This window comes from Pleurodeles waltl, chromosome 4_2, assembly GCF_031143425.1.
Source record: "Pleurodeles waltl isolate 20211129_DDA chromosome 4_2, aPleWal1.hap1.20221129, whole genome shotgun sequence".
Classification (NCBI taxonomy): domain Eukaryota; kingdom Metazoa; phylum Chordata; class Amphibia; order Caudata; family Salamandridae; genus Pleurodeles; species Pleurodeles waltl.
This window is the reverse complement of record NC_090443.1, coordinates 960,855,374-960,875,734: the sequence shown is the minus strand read 5'-3', so window position 1 is coordinate 960,875,734 and position 20,361 is coordinate 960,855,374. Positions and strand designations below refer to the sequence as shown.

At 44.6% G+C, this 20,361-nt stretch overlaps 1 protein-coding gene across 6 annotated transcripts in view; it reads left to right on the top strand.

Moving 5' to 3' along the window:
• Nucleotides 1–20,361, top strand: part of SLC6A9 (solute carrier family 6 member 9) — a 443,088-nt gene that overhangs the window by 105,959 nt on the left and 316,768 nt on the right. For all 6 annotated transcript variants that reach the window (XM_069232784.1, XM_069232783.1, XM_069232788.1 and 3 more), the window contains one exon: nucleotides 17,635–17,811. In XM_069232784.1, the coding sequence (XP_069088885.1) occupies nucleotides 17,785–17,811 (27 nt within the window). In that variant the 5' untranslated portion in view covers nucleotides 17,635–17,784. The remainder of the gene's footprint in view (nucleotides 1–17,634; nucleotides 17,812–20,361) is intronic.

Here is a 20,361-nt window from a genome sequence, read left to right as displayed (position 1 = left end):
GACGCCTGCCGTGAGATCGTAATTTCAACGCGCAGCCCCGCAGATCGACATCCGGAGGAGAAATCGACGCGACGCCTGCCGTGAGATCGTAATTTCAATGCGCAGCCCCGCAGATCGCAATCCAGAGGAGAAATCGACGCGACACCTGCCGTGAGATCGTAATTTCGACGCGCAGCCCCGCAGACCGACGCGCAGCCGGAGAACAAGCAGGAAAATCCACGCACAGACCCGGGACATCTGGTAATCCCCGCGATCCACAGAAAGAGACAGTCCGTGCGCCGGAAAACGACGCCGGCCTCCCCGCGTGGAAAATAACGACGCAAGTCTGTGTGTGCTGGGGAGAAATCGACGCACACACCCTTTTTCCGCGCACCTCTTCTCTTGTGGCCCTTTGAGGAGATTTTTCCACGCTAAACCAGGTACTTGTGCTTGAAAGAGACTTTGTTAATATTCTAAAGACTTAAGACACTTTATATCACTTTTCAGTGATATCTTTACAAATTCGTATTGCAACTTTGATCATTTTGACCTGAAGATACCCAGATAAATATTATATATTTTTCTAAATACTGTGTGGTGTATTTTTGGGGTGTTATGCTATGGTGTTGTATGATTTATTGCACAAATGCTTTACACATTGCCTTCTAAGTTAAGCCTGACTGCTCGTGCCAAGCTACCGGAGGGTGAGCACAGGCTGATTTTGGATTGTGTGTGACTTACCCGGACTAGAGTGAGGGTTCTTGCTTGGACAGAGGGCAACCTGATGCCAACCAAAAACCCCATTTCTAACAGGGGCCCATTGAGTTAAATCCGTGCAGTAAGCTAGCACCACAATAACCAGGCCTTGTGTGTTTATTTTGTGAAAATTCAACACCCGAGTTAAGCTCTGCTGTGATAACATGACATCTGAACTTCCAGTTGTGGTGATGTGCGTGGAACCTGCGTTTATTTGTATGCATGTTCCACATTAGGCCACACTCATTTTTACTGGGAGGACAAACATATTTACACCTCTCAAATGAAGCTATTCCAGCCCCTTCTGCGGATGAATTGAAAGAGGCACAGGGGCATTAATACCCAGTCCACTCAAGTTAAGTTCAGGTTTCATCGAAATCAGGAAGTTGTACTTGGTATTACCTGGAAAACAGAGAGCATTCTATAAATGCCTGAAAATCTGTTTGCAGAGGCGGAACACTGAAAAAAACACACGTCCTGATGTTGTCAGGAATCTGGCCTGACAACTTATTTTATGCAGTGTGTACACAGAAGCCAGCTGCTGAGTAACTTTAACTGTCTCGGCACCTCCCAAAACACTGCTGGTCTGGAAGGCCAGGAACATGGCAGATCTCGAGAGCCAGGAACGCTGCAGGTGTGACGAGCATAGATCACTGCAAGCCTGGAAATTCAAGAACATGGCAGGTCTCGAGAGCCTGGACCGCTGCAGGTCTCGAGAGCCTAGAATGCTGCAGGTCTGAGGAGCCTAGAAAGCTGCAGGTCTGGGGAGCCTGGAACGCTGCAGGTCTGAAGAGCATAGATCACTGCAAGCCTGGAAATTCAAGAACAAGGCAGGGCTCGAGAGCCTGGACCGCTGCAGGTCTCGAGAGCCTAGAATTCTGCAGGTCTGGGGAGCCAAGAACGCTGCAGGTCTGAAGAGCAAAGACCACTGACAGTCTGGAAAGCTAGGAACAGTGCAGAACTCGAGAGCCTGGAACGCTGCAGGTCTCGAGAGCCTAGACCACTGAACCTCTGGAAAGCTAGTAACAGTGCAGAACTCTGGAGCCTGGAACGCTGCAGATCTGAAGAGCCTAGACCACTGCAAGTGTGGAAAGCCAGGAACACTGCAGAACTCGAGAGCCTGGAACACTGCAGCTCTGAAGAGCCTAGAACGCTACAGGTCTGGGGAGCCTAGGACACTAGACCACTGCAAGCCTGGAAAGCCAGGAACATGGCAGATCTCAAGAGCTTGTACCGTGTTAGGTCTGGAGAGCTTAGAACGGTGCAGGTCTGGGGAGCCTAGAACGCTGCAGGTCGGAAGAGCATAGACCACTGTACACCTGAAAAGCCAGCAACATGGCAGATCTCGAGAGCCTGGACCGCTGCAGGTCTGAAGAGAGTAGAACACTGCAGGTCTGGGGAGCCTAGAACGCTGCAGGTCTGAAGAGTATAGACCACTGATAGTCTGGAAAGCTAGGAACAGTGCAGAACTCTGGAGCCTGGAACGCTGCAGATCTGAAGAGCATAGACCACTGCAAGTGTGGAAAGCCTGGAACACTGCAGAACTCGAGAGCCTGGAACACTGCAGCTCTGAAGAGCCTAGAACGCTGCAGGTCTGGGGAGCTTAGAACACTGCAGGTCTGAAGAGCATAGACCACTGCAAGCCTGGAAAGCCAGGAACATGGCAGACCTCGAGAGCCTGGACCGTGTTAGGTCTGAAGAGCATAGACCACTGTACACCTGAAAAGCCAGCAACATGGCAGATCTCGAGAGCCTGGACCGCTGCAGGTATGGAGAGAGTAGAACACTGCTGGTCTGGGGAGCCTAGAACGCAGCAGGTCTGAAGAACATAGACCACTGAAAGTCTGGGAAGCCAGGAATAGTGCAGAACTCGAGAGTCTGGAACACTGCAGCGCTGAAGAGTCTACAAGGCTGCAGCTCTGTAGAGCCTAGAACGCAGCAGTACTGAGGTGCCTGGAATGTTGGAGGTTTAAATACCCTAAACCACTGCAAGTTTGTAAAACCACGAGCACTGCAGATTTCAAGAGCCTAGAACACTGCAGGTCTGGAGAGCCTAGAATGCGGAAGGGTGGGAAAGCCTAAAATGCCACAGATCTAGAGAGCCTAGAATATTGTAGGTCAGGGGACATTAGAATACTGCAGGTCTGGAGAGCCTAGAGCACTGCAAGTCTGGAGAGCATAGAACCTTGCAAGTTTGGAGAGCTTGGAACCCCAGAAGTCTGGAGAGCCTAGAACACTGCGAGTCTGGAGAGAATTGAATGCCGCAGGTCTGGAGAGCCTGAAATGCTGCAAGTCTGGAAAGGCAGGAACATTGCAGATCGTGGGAACCTGGAGTGCTGCAAGTCTGGAAAATCTGAAAGTCTGGAGAGTATAGACGGTGGAGGCCTGGAGAGCCTGGAACGCTGCACGCCCAGACAGCCCAGAACACTGCAGGTCTGGAGCGCTTAGAATGCTGCAGGTTAGGAGAGCCTAAAATGCCACAGGTCTAGAGAGCCTAGAATACTCTAGGTCAGGGGACCCTAGAATACTGCAGGTCTGGAGAGCCTAGAGCACTATAGGTCAGGGGACCATAGAATGCTGCAGGTCTGAAGAGCCTAGAGCACTATAGGTCAGGAGACCCTAGAATGCTGCAGGTCTGGAGAGCCAGGGGCATTTTTGGTGATTGTGAGACAAACCTGAAAACAGTACGAGCTAAAAAGTGAAAATCAACAGTTCTGTTATATAAATCAAAGTTTACCCTTCAAAATTGGTAGGCTAGTAAGGGAAAAATTGAGATTTTTTTAATCTCAAATGAGAAGTGGTAAATAACCAAACATCGGTACGCCAAGTTTATAATGAGGGGAAGAGAGTGGGACACGTTTAGCCTAGATCACAAAGGAGAAAATAATGAAAATTTGTTATGATCGTTTAAAGATCACATTTTAGGCCTGTTTATTAAAGATAACAACCGATAAAGAATATATTTAAAAACTATCATGTAACACTGTTTGATGAGCCACAGATGGACAGGGCGCTTCAGGGGGCAGGAGATAGAACAGTCCCCCCTGGAGTTAAGGCTGCCAGCTTTGAACCCTGGAGTGGAGGATCTGCTTATCAGGCCTACATCAGAAAATGAGGTCAAAGAGAGTATGAAACAGCTTCTGAGTCCTACAGAGGATAGCTTTGGATCAGAATTTTACAAGACTTGTGTGTGCTCTTTGGTTAAGCCTTTGCCCACATTTTCAGTTCAATCCTGGAAGGAGGACCCATTTCTTCTTCTTTTTTGGAAGGGTGTGCTGATATATATTTTTTTTAAACAAGTAAATTGAACACCCAGCAATCCTCGTACAGACCTATAGGGCGTTCAATGATGACTACAAGATTTGTTTAAAAAAAAAAAAAAAGTACTAGCCAACCGAGTGATCGCTGTGTCAACCAGTTTCATACAGAAGGACCAGAACGGTTCTATAAAAGGGAGAAACCGAAGTCCCAATATGCATTATATGTCAGAATGTATTGATCTAGTGACCATAGATGCAATAGAAGCAGCTCTTTATTTTGTTGGATGTGCCACAGGCTTTGTTAGCTCGACGTTTCTGTTTAAAGTATTGGGAAAACTGAAGTTTCCCCCCAGCTCACAACGTCAATTTCTACATTATACCAAGATACATTTGCTTAGGTCAGTGGTTCTCAACCTTTTGACTCCTGTGGACCCCCACTTAATCATTCCTCGAACCCAAAGACCCCCCAATGAATCACTATTAAAATCCATGGACCCCCACTGAGTCATTACTCGAACAAAGAGACCCCAACTGAAGCATTTTTGATCCTTTGAATGGCAAAACAATACACAAAAAATACAGAAATTAGCATTTTTCAAACAAATACCCAACATATCTAATCATTTATTTAATTCACAAACAAATAATAAAACCAATCGAAATGATGAGGGAAGGTTGGACCTTTTATAAATTCAATTGAGTCCGCTCGTCATCCATACTGCATTCCATATGATGCCCTTGCACTCCTCCCACAAATCAAAATGAGGACACCAACTTCATTTTTAGCCTCATATTTTAAATTCCTTCACATTTAAAGAACATTTTCTAAATGTTCAGATTTACACTTCTCTTTTTTTTAAATTTATACCTTTTATTAATCTGTTGATATTATTTGATTTTATCATCAGGCCCTGAGTAGGCTTCGCAGATGACCCCAAGGGGTCCCCGGATCACAGGTTGGGAACCACTGGCTTTGGTAATAGTTAACAGTCAGTCCCTGGCTATGAGTTCTCGTTAGAGATACTCATCAGGGCTGCCTCCTTTCTCCTTTACTTTTTGCTCTCTGTAGCCAATCCTTGCTCCATTATATAATCACCCACACAATGCAATCACAGTACCGTTTTCTGAAACTTCATAGGTTAAATTATGTGGAGATGGCATTGCTTTATTCCTAACACTGATATAACAAGGGACATTGGAGTTAACCGAGTGGCTGTGGCGTTTTCTGCATAAATAAGTATTTGCTTCATTCATCACATAATACATTATCTGCTCCGTTATCTGCAGACTTTAACAAAAATGGTATTTCTCACTCAAACAGATCAAAAGTTACTAAAACTGTGGTGATCCGTGTTGCTGCACAGCAGAAGGCCCTATGCAAAGGTTGACTGGTCATCTTTCAGTTGCTTATTTCTGTATTTGGAAGCTAAGCTGGTACTAATGAGGTGAAACCTTTGTCCACCCAGTGTTAGCATGTAAAAAAATGACAAAACTATGAAGTAACAGTATCACAAAATGTGTTGTATTAGGTTGTATAGTTTGTTTTGTGACATAATGTAGTCAACCCTGCTGCATAATTCGGTCCTCCTTTCCCTCATAATTATAGTGGCCCTGGATATTACCAATATGAAAACGGGCCTGCAGGCAGGGGGTAACAAGATTAATGAATCTAAGACAGAATTTCCTTTATTCAGTATGACATTCGACTTACAACAAAGACCCAAAGAGAACCTTAAGGGTGTTTTTTTCTGAACATCAAGGTGATAGGTTTCATAATAATTCCATCCCACTAATGAAGAAAGTTGTTGATCTTTTTTCAAATATAGAAATTCGCACCCTTGTCAATAATTGGGAGGGTTGCGCTAATAAAGATGTTGATTCTCCCATTATTGTTCTATTTTCGACAATTTCCCATAAATTAGTTGCCACCTTTTTAGCCAAAGTAGACAGGGCCATGAATATTTTTATGAGAGACCAGGAGCATCTTCAGGAAAGAATAAAAACTACAAGTCGCGAAAGAGGATGGCAGATAAAAAATGTTCAGAGAAGAACTTTGTTGTGTCGAAGAATCCCCGAGGCTGCAGAGCACAAGCATCAGGGTTTCAGTCCGTACTGTTTGGAAGGCCCTGTTCCTACGTTGATAAACCACACCTATTCCAAGACCACAATGGCCTCAAGACGCAACCAAAGTTTCTCCAACCCTGGCCAGGGTTCTCTTTCAGTGTGAGGCTGGTGTAGCCTGTTCATGATACAACAAAACAGTCCCATTGGGTAACCGGCACAGCAGCCTACCTGTCTTACAGCAAAGCCTATACACAGTTTAACAAACACTGAATCCTTTCCATGCTACAAAAAAGCATCTTCATCTTCAAGGTGTAACAAACATAGCCCGCCCATCGCACAGCAAAGGCATCAGGGTCGAACAGGGATGCTTGTGTTCCAGTTCAGGGAGGACCTGGCCTGGCATTTGTGGCTGGAACGTTCAAATTGGAGCAGGGTCGAGACTGATTTGCCTATGACTAAGTCAAAACTGAGTTGGCAAGGTGTGCAACATAATGATGGAATGGGATGCAGCCCAAAGTGATTACCAGTGTCTGAGATTAATTTAAACATTGCATCCATCACTTTTTCATATTCTGCACAACTTCTCTTGTTACACAAACGCACTGGCCTTTCCATGGATCAATAAAGCATCTTCATGGTGTGATAAACAAAGCCTACCCATCATACTGCAAAGCACTTCCACACCTTTACCTCTGTGGTACTGCAACCAGAGCAGCATGCCATGGTACAATGCAGCCTGCATCCTATACTACTAAGCACCACCATGAGTAAGCACACCAGCCTGCCATGGTACTTCAAGCATCCCAACTGTGTAAGAAATGCAGCCTGCATCCCATACTACTAAACACCTGCAGGGGTAAACACACCAGCCTGCCATGGTACAACCAAGCATCCCAACTGTGTAAAAAATGCAGCTTGCATCCCATACTGCTAAACACCTCCATGGGTAAATACACCAGCCTGCCAATGGTACAACCAAGCATCCCGACTGTGTAAAAAAATGCAGCCTGCATCCCACACTGCTAAACACCTCCAGGGGTAAATACACCAGCCTACCTATGGTACAATCAAGAATCCCGACTGTGTAAGAAATGCAGCCTGCATCCCATACTGCTAAACACCTGCAGGGGTAAACACACCAGCCTGCCATGGTACAATCAAGCATCCCAGTTGTGTAAAAAATGCAGCCTGTATCCCATACTGCTAAACACCTCCATGGGTAAATGCACCAGCCTACCAATGGTACAACCAAGCATCCCACCTGTGTAACAAATACAGCCTGCATCCCATACTGCTAAACACCTCCATGGGTAAACACACCAGCATGCCATGGTACAACCAAGCACCCCAACTGTGTAAAAAATGCAACCTGCGTCCCATACTGCTAAACACCTCCATGGGTTAATACACCAGCTGCCATGGTGCAACCAAGCATCCCGACTGTGTAAAAAAACGTAGCCTGTATCCCATACTTCTAAACACCTGCAGGGGTAAACACACCAGCCTGCCATAGTACAACCAAGCATCCCAACTGTGTAAAAAATGCAGCCTGCATCCCACACTGCTAAACACCCCCATGGGTAAATACACCAGCCTGCCATGGTACAACCAAGCATCCCAACTGTGTAAAAAAAATAAAAATGCAGCCTGCATCCCATAATTCTAAACACCTGCAGAGGTAAACACACCAGCCTGCCATGGTACAACCAAGCATCCCAACTGTGTAACAAATGCAGCCTGCATCCCATACTGCTAAACACCTCCATGGGTAAATGCACCAGCCTCCCTATGGTACAACAAAAGCCTCTGTAATATCGCAGCCACTGCTGCCTGCCCATGGGCCAAAAAGCATCTCCATTTTGTAACAAACGTATCCTGTCCATCATACAGTAAACACAAACTCAGAAGCCTATCTATGGCACAACAAAACCCACGCAGCAGCCTGTCTGTAGTACAACAAAGCACCCAACCACGTTGCAAATGCTAACCCGTCCTATCATAGAACAGAGAGCCTACATGGTATAACAAAGGCAGCAGCTTCCCTGTGGTAAACTCCCTCCCCTTTGGTGTTACGAGCATGGCAGCTCGTCCATGGTACCACAAAACACTTCCCAGGTGTGAACAACACAACTGCCTTCCTGTGGAACTACAAAGCATCTACATTTTGTGACATAACCAACTGCCTGCCCCTGGTACATGAAAACATCTGTGCGAGCACAGCTGGCCGCCCACATCCCAGTAGATTTCCTTTGCTGCTTCCAGTGCCAGCCTGATGATGTGCCAGCTTCCATTCGGTCACACTGGACTGGTTCCATCGACTGCCCTGTAGCTGGAAGTCCTGTCCTTTCATGGCTGAGCAATCTGTTGACTTTGGCAGATGCAGAGGGCAACAGTTTTACTCGGCCCCCGGTGCCAAGCGTCTCTTCATACAGATTGCTGGTTCTGGTGAGTGCCTGTTTCCTAATGCCAGGAAATATTGGCCAAGCCGGTGTCGGGAGAGACTGCATGCTTCGGCACCCGGTTGCCCTTGCACAGCACCCCCCGGGCTCTCAGGGAAGGGGCATCCCGGTGCCAGAGCTCACCTAGTCACAGTCAACCCCGAGTGCAGGAAGATATTTGACCAGCAAATACTTTGAGTCACAAAAGCAAACAAACCAAATGTGCCTCATTCTGCAAGTCACCAATGTCATACAGTGAGTTGTTCTTTGAGATCAGCTAATCCATTTCTCATCACAAAACCGAAAGTAGGACCTTTTTAGGGTCGAGCCTGCGTTGCATGCGCTCGCGCATGCGTATCGCAGCGAGACGCTTTATTAGGGTCGAGCCTGCGTTACATGCGCTCGCGCATGCGTATCGCAGCGAGACGCTTTAGTGTTTAGAAAAGGGCTTGGAGCCCTGTCGACGTCATGTCAGTGTTTTTCATTGGTTCGTGGGCTTGCCTAATAAAATCTGCTTGCTTTCATTAGTCGAAGGCATGCATACGTCATGCCTTTTCTGGTGGCTAGCCCTCCTCGAGCGCATCGACCAAGTACAGAAAACATGTGAGGCTCGCTGTTTTCTGTCCGGCTCATGGACAACTTTTTCTCTAATTTACTAGCGCGATTTCACTTGGCAGAAGTCAAGCTCTTTACACAGTTAATTGCACTTTTTCGGGTTACGTACATAAATGCACTTTTGCCGATAGGTGAAAAGTCGGGTTAGGAGTTTACAACGCTATCAGCTCTAACATGAGCAAACGCGAGACCCGTTGCATTGCAAATGCTTGTTTGAACCGTCTTCAAAATGGAAACTTTGTTTTAGCACTTGTTTTCACAGAACACTATTCTGGACTGTGTCTGGTGCCTCAGTGCTCATTGAGATCTGATGCACAATACATAGGGCATTTCTTGCTTCAGTAGAACTGGAAAAGATCAGGATATTGTCATCTTTCGTTAATTCCTCTTTGAACATTGTCAATTACATTCATGCTGATTTCCCACGCACCAGATTATACAGCTTCATCTGCTTCCCAAAAGATCTGGAGGTTTACAAACAGAGGTGTGTGAAACATGCATTCTTTTTTGTGTGAAATGCACAAAGTTTTTGAGAAAAAGATATTATGCAAAATACTTTGTGCTGGTATCGTGAGTAACTTTCTTCTGTGATGGTGTGCCTTGCACAAGAATCCATGCGAGATACCAGCAGAAGCTGATGGCGAGAACCTGACTCTACAAACCCCTCCCCTGAAGGCTAAAATAACATAAACTTTCTCCTTTATGCAAAAGGGTGGAACGTTTGCTCATTTTGAGTACTAAAAAATTCAGGAATTATGCAAGTTTGTGTTGATTTAACAAAATATTTGCACAGAAGGCAATCATTTCACTAGCTTTCTGGAATTCATTTCATTTCATTGTGCCAGGGGTGCAAAGGGTATGTGCTTCTGCTTTTTGTGCCCCAGGGGCACCACTGTGGTCAGGGCTGGCTTTAGCACCCTGTGCAACAGTCTTTTTTTGGCATCCCATGCCCACCGCCTCGGATTCCCTCACTACCACCCGGCAAATGTGCCCCACGTCTCTCCACAGCCCCCCTTTCACATGCATTAATTTATTTTAAAGTGCTTGTAAAGGCCAGCTTTACTAATCCATTCAGCTATCCACATAAAATATAGTTCTGTTCTTTGCAGCAGGCCTATTAACCCCCTACACTACTTTATGGCGAGCCAAAGCTGCCACTAGACAAAACTCCCATCTCTCTCCCTAGCAGGAACATTAATCATAAGAGATATCTTGACACTTTAATTGTTTCCTGAAGGCTGGACCCACAAGGAACTTTTCAGCAGGTGCTTTTAAATCGCAAGTTTCATAAGTCATTGCTAAACACAGGGCCCCCCTGAGGTCAACACCCGGTGCGGCCGGACCGCTCTCACTGCTGTAAAACAGGCTCTGACTGGGTAATACAGAAGGGACCAAGGACACTTGTTCGGCCCTTTCTGTAATACTGATAGAGCTGGGGCACAAGTATCTGCAGCGCTATCGTGAGAGGGCACTCCCTCATTTACACAATCAAGAGAGAATCTCTTTGCCTCTGCGTCCATATCTTATTATAGATGCGGGTGCAGACGCAAACTGGCACTTAGGAGGCACACTCACAGCGAAGTACAAAAAGGTGGCACATTGTCAGTGCTTCTCCTGATGGCGGCCTTCTGGAAGGGTAAAAGGGATCCCATGGACCCCAAAGACATCCCCCTGCAGAAGAATCACAGCACTCGCCTGCAGGGGGATCTGACTCCCTTCTTTAAAGTGCAGGCGGCCTGGACTGTGAAACACGGAGCGGCTTTGAAGCAGCCACTCTTTATTTCACTGAATGCATTGCCCCGAGGGCAGAGCGAGTTGGCGGTTCCTCTGGGGGCAGCGCATTCACTCTAGTAGGGTGGACGGTCTCTGTTTCAAGCCACCACACCTCTTTTAAAGGAGCAGGCGCAAACAGGGGCTGCGCGCCCTTTCCATAATACGGCCTCTGGTGTATGCCGCCATGCCTTCTGTGATTGTGCCCTTCCTGTCTAACAAATAAAATTCACAAACATCAGCCTTGACTCTTTTTGCAAGGCCAGTCTCCTTTTCATAGTGACTGTGGTTTCCTGGTACTTGGAGCTACCTTGTGGAATAGTTTACAGAAATGTGCAGGAGGCCTGCAAGTTCATGTGAGGAGAAGAAAGAATATGGATGAGGCAAATGTGATTGTTGCTTTGAAAAACTTGCAGGGAAGCTTGGGGTAAAAAGGGTAATGAGTTGCAAGTATTAGGATTATGATATCAATTTGTTTCATTTATTTTAACGTGAGCGGTCGTGGAGATTTAAGAGATTGTCTTGCAAGCTACTTAATATTGCGTATTGAAAGCTGTGTCAATGTTTTTACCTTTTAATTGTATTAGAAGGAATTGTTTAATCAATGTTTTGTAACTAAGCATTACTCTTTTGCCTATAGGGTGATAATATTGTGTCATATAAAATCTCTTTCTGGTCCTTATGTCCTATTTAGATGTGAAGGGCTGGATAAAACAGCATGTGGGCAAGAAAGGCGGTTTAAAAATACATGCATGCAACAAAATCCAAGTTTAAGGGTTTATCTGGAACCATAATTTATTTTATTAACAGGGAAATTGCTTATACGATTGTGACAGCTGCCTTTTCATTCAATTAGTTTTGGAATCTGCATGATACATCTAAGCTGTAGTCCTCAGAAACACCACTTTTTAACATGATTTTTTTAAATATATATTTTATAAATGACATTTGAGATATGAGGAACTCCGATTGACCCAGTTCATTTGAGTCTCCTCAGAATCACATTTGGGCAAAGTAGGATAATTCGTTTTTAAGAAAAACCTGATGGCTCTGCATGTTTTTCTCCAAATAAACCTCATTATGAGTATGGTGAGGGATTCTTTTCATTAAGAAACATGACCTGTACTTTGAATTATGGCACATCGGAGGTTTTTGCAGATTCTCACTTGACTCCTGCTCCAAGTAGGGATTTAATAAACAAGATTTGAATCATAGGCTATTATGCTGTAGTATTCCATGCACATACATTATTGAATTTTGATAATGTATAATGTTTAGAAATGTGTATTCATTTAATTAAGATCCAGTTTAAATTAATTATTCATTAATATTTTGAAATAAAAATTAGAGATGCCCAAACGGGAACTAGACTCCAGTACCTAGAAAACTGGTGACAAAGGTGGGAAACTATTGGTTTAGTGAGCAAATAGATTTCCAAACGTGTCCTAGTTATGAGAAACGCTTTGGTTGCTACATTAATAATAGATCCAAAATACACAATTCCGTGATCTAAACTCTGACTCATTATGTGCATATAAAACTTCTTCTGAAGAACATCCGATTAATACATTTAAAAGTGGCAAAACTGTTCTGAGAATGTTATCGGGCTGTTCAATCAAGTTGGTGGATTCACTTTAGGTAGGTGTATGTTTGAAGATGAGGTTCCATAATGAAAAAAACTAAGTACATAATCAAAACGGTAAAAGCATGTGATGTGCTTAATTGATGTTATATCTTTCTTGTCCTTGAAGCTTTAGGGTTAGTTCTGAAATGTATGGACGTGAATCTTGTAATAACATAATCCCGAAGACGCGTGCTTAATTTGTAAATAAAAACATGCCGGTGCTCAAATCCCTCCTGTTGAACACGCTGCTGCTGCAATTAAATGTGCGAACACGGAATACTGAAGCGGCGTAATCCTGAAGCCATCTTGGGCCTCTTCAATCTATTTACAGCCACTTCCTGCCCCTTCAGCTCACACCTGCAGCTTTCTGCTTTCTCCCTTTGCGATGCTTTTTCGTTTTTCTCTTCCTTCGTCTTTCCTATATGTGTCTTTTGCTCGCAGTAAATGCTTGAGGCAGAAAAATAAGTTCCGGCCCTCAAAGATAAGTTCTGGTGCTCAAATTAAGCACAAATTAAGCACTGCCTAAGACCTGGGTCACACAAACACAAAAAGGTAATTTTGGTTTTATTCACCAGGTAGGGCTGCCCTTTTCCCCATTTCATTTTCGCCTGGCTATTGATGAATTTGAGTTACAAAAATACATGCTAATAGAATTAAGGGCATTTTGCTATAGGAATCTAAACACAGAACCCTGAGCGTCATCTTTTGATAAACACTGATGTGAGAGCCCTGGCACTGGTCGATAAGAAACTTTGGCTCCAAGACTGGGGGTTCCTGCCTTATATCTGTGCCCTGTGTTCAGACCCAAACTGGGGATTCCATAGCCCAGCTCCGAGACTGGTCTCAGTCTGTTTCTGTTTTTTTTAAATCTTCCTCCCAGCAGGAAGGGACGGGACTGGGAGTCACTGAGGTGACTTGCAAACTGCTGGGCTAAACCCTCTCCAGGAAAGGGGTCAAGGGCTGTCTCTGCAATTCATAGGGGCCTCTGTCTCCCATCATTTTCACTTGAGCCTGGTCGACTTCAGAGGACTGCAGGAATGCTCTTGGGGATTCCTGCAATTCACACTGGTCCCTCCAGCCTCCATTTTTTGTATCATTTACAGACTTAAGGTTCGAAATGAATCCCTGGGCTTAACCACCAAACACAGTACATTCTCTCCTTTCCAAGCCTAGTAAAGATGCATAGTGTAAACAAATGTGGGACGTCCTTGCATTGCATGGATGGACCAAAGGTCCCAGTTGCAGAGTCATTCCCTAAAGACCAGGAGATGCCTCTATGGATCTCTCCCTCCGGCGCTGGCATTGGGTCAAAAGGCCTACCCTACACGTGCATTAAGTCGGGTTCTCATAGTGTATCCCCCCAGATCAGGCAGTCCTGCTTTGGGGTTCTGTCTAGTTCCATGAGGGTCTTCAGCCTGTACATGTGATGCTCATGTGATCCCAGGTCAAAATTTAAAAGTCCAGACTCTCCCTGCACAGGGCACTCTGGGTGGGGGTGCATACGCCCCAGAGCCATACAGCGGACATTTCTACCCCAACATATGTAAATAGGAAATTACATGATTTGCAACACAATGTCCCTGGTGGCAATACGTTTTTAGCAAACTCCCATTACAACTACTATAATAAAGCAACAAATAAAATATCAGACCTGAACAAACTGCCCACATGAGCCAGGTTGGGGTTTCTGTTATTGATAACAGTCGACAGGTTGTTTGTGTCAGAAAAGAATTCTTTGAGCGGGTGAGTAATTACTTTGCTAATAAAGTCGACTTCTGGCCTGTGTCATCAGAACTATCCTTAATCAGTTGTGATGTATTATCCAGCAGCACATTGTATGCTCGAAGCTGTAGTTTCACTTTTTTCATTATCAGTGAAGAAGTCCCAGCTTTCAATGCACTGTTTCTTTAAAAAGACAGGACTGGATGAGTGAACTTCTGATGGTGTAGGGCCATTTGCAACTCTCTGCTCCGTGCATCAAACTAAATAAAAACCTGTGCATCTGACCAGATAACGAGTGAGCTTTAGGTTAATGTGAGAACCACGTCGCCCTTTCTAGATAACCACAATTTTAATGTCCTGAAGTAGCTTTGATGGCTAATCAGACATCTCTTGTAGAAAATGTGTCTATAGCGATGCAGTTGAGTGGGAAAGACCAATAGTGTTGACTTCTTTATGGATCAAGCGCCCATATTGGGCCGGGATCTTGCATGTATGTACACCACATAACCCTGGGATGAAATCCCAAAAATCAATAAAATTGTGGACGCCGGTGAGTAGATAAGCTAGAGTAAACTAATAATGAATTCTGAGAGTCTATAAATCTATCCCGTGATCTATCGTTCATCTCAAACAGAACAAAATGGTATATACATGCGCCAAGAATGATGGTCGGCACTGAGACCTCAACAGTAGATAAACTATTCATTCAGAGATGACAATTGGATCCTGCAGAGCCATAACCATGTCATGACTCTGCAGATCATTTTGTTGACCCATATGCCCATACCCTTGACCCCGCGCCCCCATCTCTCTGTTGTATGTAAGACATGTGATATCTTCTACACGAAAATCCAACAGTTGTAATATAGTTGAAAGGTTTGGTCTAGTACCTTTCACAAGACACAGGGTTCCAAATGTGTCAGCTTTTCAACCGTACAGGAAAACCTGCCAAGAGTTTCAATATTCAAAACCCAAGACCTCAGTTTGTAACAAAAATAACAAGAAGGCATTTCGTACTAAGTGAAGTATACAGAGTAGTAAAGGGTCTACAAAATCTGCATGCAGGATCATTAATTGTGCACATTAACAACAGTGGACCTTAGAGATAGTACTGAACTGTATAAAGCAACATATTGACACCACCCACTTAAAAGTCTATTACATCCATAGAAGAATTTACCAAGAAAAAGTGCAAGTAACAATAACTGAGCCGCTGGAAGCGGGGAAATGATAAACGACTAAAGGAAAACAAAAAAACTTCAAATAGACAAAGGTAGGCCAAAGCAAACCACATTAACATGTGCTGTAATACTCACCAAAGCAGGTCAGAACTGCCTGTGACTGTCTACTAGAACCAGAAAAGTAACAATAATGAATTGATTGTGCTGCCGAACCACTGAACCAGTAAATGTGTACCTGGAAGGAACTTAAAATGGTTTTGGAACTTGAGTGTGGCTTCTGTACGGTGAGATTTAAAGTAAGACAATAGTAGAAATAAATTGATAAATAGCAAAACTTTCTGTGAATTTCCAGATCAAAGAAGGAATTCTTTAGAGAAGGATCAATGTACTTACCAAAGGACAGGGAGTGAAATTCACAGCAGCACCTCGGTGTTCAGCACCGAGCACTCAATGCAAGCGTTATTGAGAAAGTGTGGGAAACTCTGGTACTGATGTAGTATGAAGCTTGCACAATCGAAACAGAATTTTAAAATGGGATCACCAACATTGAGTTTTTAAGGAATGATCCAAAAGTAAACTGAAAATCGTACACTTAAACAACGACTGACAAACGACAATGTAAACAATCCTATGCCCTAGATATTCAAGATAAAGGAGCTCATCGAACTGAGTGCCTTTGAATTGTCTACTAATAACACAATTTATGGAAGAAATAAGAGGCAATTGGTTTGTTGTGTGCTATATGAAAAGTAAGTAATGCATTAACTTGCAGTAAATTGATATTTGCAGGAATTGGCATGTGCACCATAGCGACGCCTAGAACAGCTACAATCTCCCCTTCAATCCTTCCATAAAGGCACAAGACAGTACAGAACCTTCACAATGTTATTTGGCTAAGTTAGTGGGAGTTGGGGAAGTTATTATCAAGAAAGCATGTATTCAGATTTACGAACTCTGAAGGATTTCGTCTTGATTGAGACTTAATATTCTAAAAATAATCTTCAATAGGTGCAAGTCCTGGTCTTTAGTCTATTTTTTCCTGTTGATTATAGTTATCACAAGCAATTTAGCATTTCTGATCACATGTCACCTTGACTAGGGAGGGATGGTTAGTTTTATTGTCATCTGCAGTTGTCTCGCTCCCCCACCCTCTCTCTTCCTCGCTCTCTCTCTGTCTCTCTTTCTCTCTTCCTCTCTCGCTATGTTTTTAAAATAATTCACAGTCCAGCCCCTGACTCCATTTCCGCCCTTGTTTTGTCATATCTTGTCAATCAAATTTACCTCTGTTCTCAGAACCTATCAGTCTCTTGATCCACCTGCTTCTACTCTCACTCATTTTTTATCAAATTACTGATTTAGTTTGCAGTATTTTGATCAGAAATGACGAATAGTCACTGCACTCATCCAGCAGTGCACAAGGACATAGAAGTGGAAAGTGTGGCTGTCATGTCTGACAAGTAGAACCCTGAAGCACTGTCTGGTGTCCTGGACTCTGCCCAGCACTTCCTGCATTCACTGGGATGGACAGGAAGTGGGGCCAGATAAAGGCACATTGAGGAATATGCAAACAAATTGACAACGTGATGGGAAACTGGCTCCTCAGAAATGAGGAAGAAGCCCAGGTGAGTGTTTGAATAAACAATAATTAGTACAGATCCACCTTTATTTATATTACAATACTTTCCCTGCTTGAAAGTTTCCGCAGACTTGAAAGACAGTCAAGAAGATGGCCCTTGCACTTAGATAGATTCCACATTAGAGTCCGGTGGGGGTCAATGGACCGCTCTGAGCAGTAGCTTCCAACTAAGCGTGGAAGGGGAGTCCTGCGACATGGGGGTTCTTCCCCGGGGTAGTGGTGATATTTCAGGGCTATTCTGAAGGTCCTCGTGGTGATCATATATATATATATATAATTGTCCACTCCAAAGCTACCCACTCTCTTTCGACTCTTGTCTGCATTGCCTAGGTAGAACATTGCTCTGCTTATTATTTTGCAAGGCGTACTGATCTAAACAGCTAATTTGTTGAAACGCTTTGAAGCTGTTGTTAGGGATGAAAGTGGATGTTGAACTTGGAAAGCTTTTTTTAAACATTTTTTTTTCAACATCTGTGACTAGAAGAGCAGTGATGGAGATTCAGTGTCTGTCCGATGCATTCCTTGCCTTCTCAATTGCTGCCTAGTGATGCCTGTTACTTGATTGAACCTTCCCTTTAATTCTCCTTAGGATTGAAGAGTCTCGGAGACCGAGAATAAGGACTTCATCCAGGACGGAAACAGCTGGAGGGGGCAGGAGGAGAGGAAGGGAGCTGCTGCTATTTGTGGAAAACCACCAGGACCCTGAATCCCCCTTTCCTCATCTCCTCCAGTGGCAGCCATGGCAGAGAAAGGCGAGGGGATGCTGGTGAGTCAACTCTGCTGTATCAGATGGATGTGAAAACTTTCCTCCTTTAGTACCTCTTGCTTTTAGAGTACAGAATACCTCTCTAGGAAGGTGCTGTGTGATCAAAGAGTTGCTCTCTGGCCAGAAAATTAAACCCACTAAATATCAATTAACACCTTTTCTATCCACTCTTCAAGAAGGACAGTTTAAATGCAGGATGTTGTGCTGCATTCACTGGTCCTCTTCCTTGCAAGTCTATTCTAGCTTTGCAGTAGCGCAAAGGTGAACTGTGGTGTGTGTTGCACACTTTAATGGAGGACCAATCAAGGCCTCAAAGGACATGGGTTTAGGTCCCAGAAGGCTCATGCTCCTTTACAGAAGGACTGCTGACCTCAGGCCTATCTATTCCCTCGGGCACTGCTCTCCGGCCTCCAGTCTCATCCTAAAGTACCACTATCTGTCTTGTTGGACATGCTAGATGCAGATCTGTCCTAACCCTCCTCATTCACGACCATGTTGTTCTAGGTCAACATACCCACGCTGATCTTGTGTGTTGGTGGCTGCAAACTACAGGTGTAATTGCCTGGATCCAAATAATCTCAGGCAACCTACAAGTGTGATTGCCTGACTCCAAGTAATCTAAGGCAACCTACAGGTGTGATTGCCTTATTACAAATAATCTCAGGCAACCTACAGGTGTGATTGCCTGCCTCCAAATAATCTCAGGCAACCTACAGGTGTGATTGCCTTATTACAAATAAACTCAGGCAAACTACAGGTGTGATTGCCTACCTCCAAATAATCTCAGGCAACCAACAGGTGCGATTGCCTAACTCCAAGTAATCTCAGGCAACCTACAGGTGTGATTGCCTGCCTTCAAATAATCTCAGGCAACCTACAGGTGTGATTTGCCTTATTACAAATAAACTCAGGCAAACTACAGGTGTGATTGCCTACCTCCAAATAATCTCAGGCAACCTACAGGTGTGATTGCCTGCCTCCAAATAATATCAGGCAACCTACAGGTGTGATTGCCTGCATCCAAATAATCTCGGGCAACCTACGGGTGTGATTGCCTAACTCCAAGTAATCTCAGGCAACCCACAGGTGTTATTGTCTGCCTCCAAATAAACTCAGGCAAACTACAGGTGTGACTGCTTGACTCCAAATTATCTCAGACAACCAACCTACAGGTGTGATTATCTGCCGCCAAATAAACTCAGGCAACCTACAGGTGTGATTGCCTTACTCCAAATAATCTTATAGAGGGTGCAAAGATATAGATCCAATAGACGTTTTTATCACAATCCTCTTTGAAAGATGTAGCAGTCCTTTCCATCAGAAAAAAACTAGAAGAGGCTAGTGCTGCAACAGCCATTGTCCACATTTTGGGACGTTTTTCGTGCCTGGACCTTTGTGTCCTTGGGTGCAGCAGATAAAATAAATCTGCATCAGATATTTACTTCGTGCTCTACTGCAGTCACTCCATGTTGATGCCTGCACCTGCTTCCCCAACATCTTCTCAGACTCCTCATTCCCCTTGGGTACCAGGTACAGCACATCACTCTTCTGCTGTCCAGGGCTATGCTGTCTCTGGTCTATTTCTGCCCACCTAGTCAGAAGCAGGGAGACCCAGAAGGACTAGATCTGTGTACTACTGGCCGAGTACAAGTAGAACAGCAACAGCAGAGCTTCTGCTATGCAACCTCGCTCTCTCAGGGGAACTGTGTCTTGTACATATGATCACTCCTGGGACCGCGACAGTGTGTGGCCTGTTCTGCAGTTAAAGCAGCTGAGATATTTCACCTGTCTGTTACATAGTCATGATGTCATTCATGTGCCACTTGTGATGTCATACGAGACGTAATTGATGATGTCACTACAGATGTCATTTGCAATGCCATATGTGAGGTCGTGAGCAGTGCACTGGGTTGGGAGTCACTGCATAGCAGCCTTACCTTATGACTTAGGCTGCCTTTAACTTGTGTATCAGAACCATTGGAATGTCTCAAAATAAGGATTTCTGAAGGAATATGTGAGGTTTCTGTTAAAGAGGGTGAACAGCTCCACATAATATAGTGTTAACACGAGTGTTCAGTGGATTTCTTGCTTCTTACAATGATGTCGTTTGGCCAGGCCGGTGGAGATGGAGGATTGGAGGGGACAACATCTGACACTGACAGTGGTGATGCAGGGTCGTTAGGATATGGTCATGGTGGTGCCTTACATGTCCTCGTCTTGTCCTGTAGAAGCATGGTGGGGTTCCTGCCACTGCGGAAGAGGGTCAGTTACCTCCTGTGCATCCCTCGCCATTGTGTTGGTTGCACACGAGCGTGGTTTACATGCATACGTCATTTCCCTGTGTTGGCGCTGTGTTGCTTGCATGCAGACCTGTGACTGTAGAGCGCTGGTTGTAGAGAAGTGGGACTGGTGAATGCACGTGCCGCGAAGCATTGGATTTCAGGCACATGTTTAAGTCGCACATGAATTTTAAGAGCGTTAGGATGTTAAGTTATCCTTCTGGTATGCTGCCGCAGGTACCTTGAACCACGACCGGCATCGTGAGTCGGG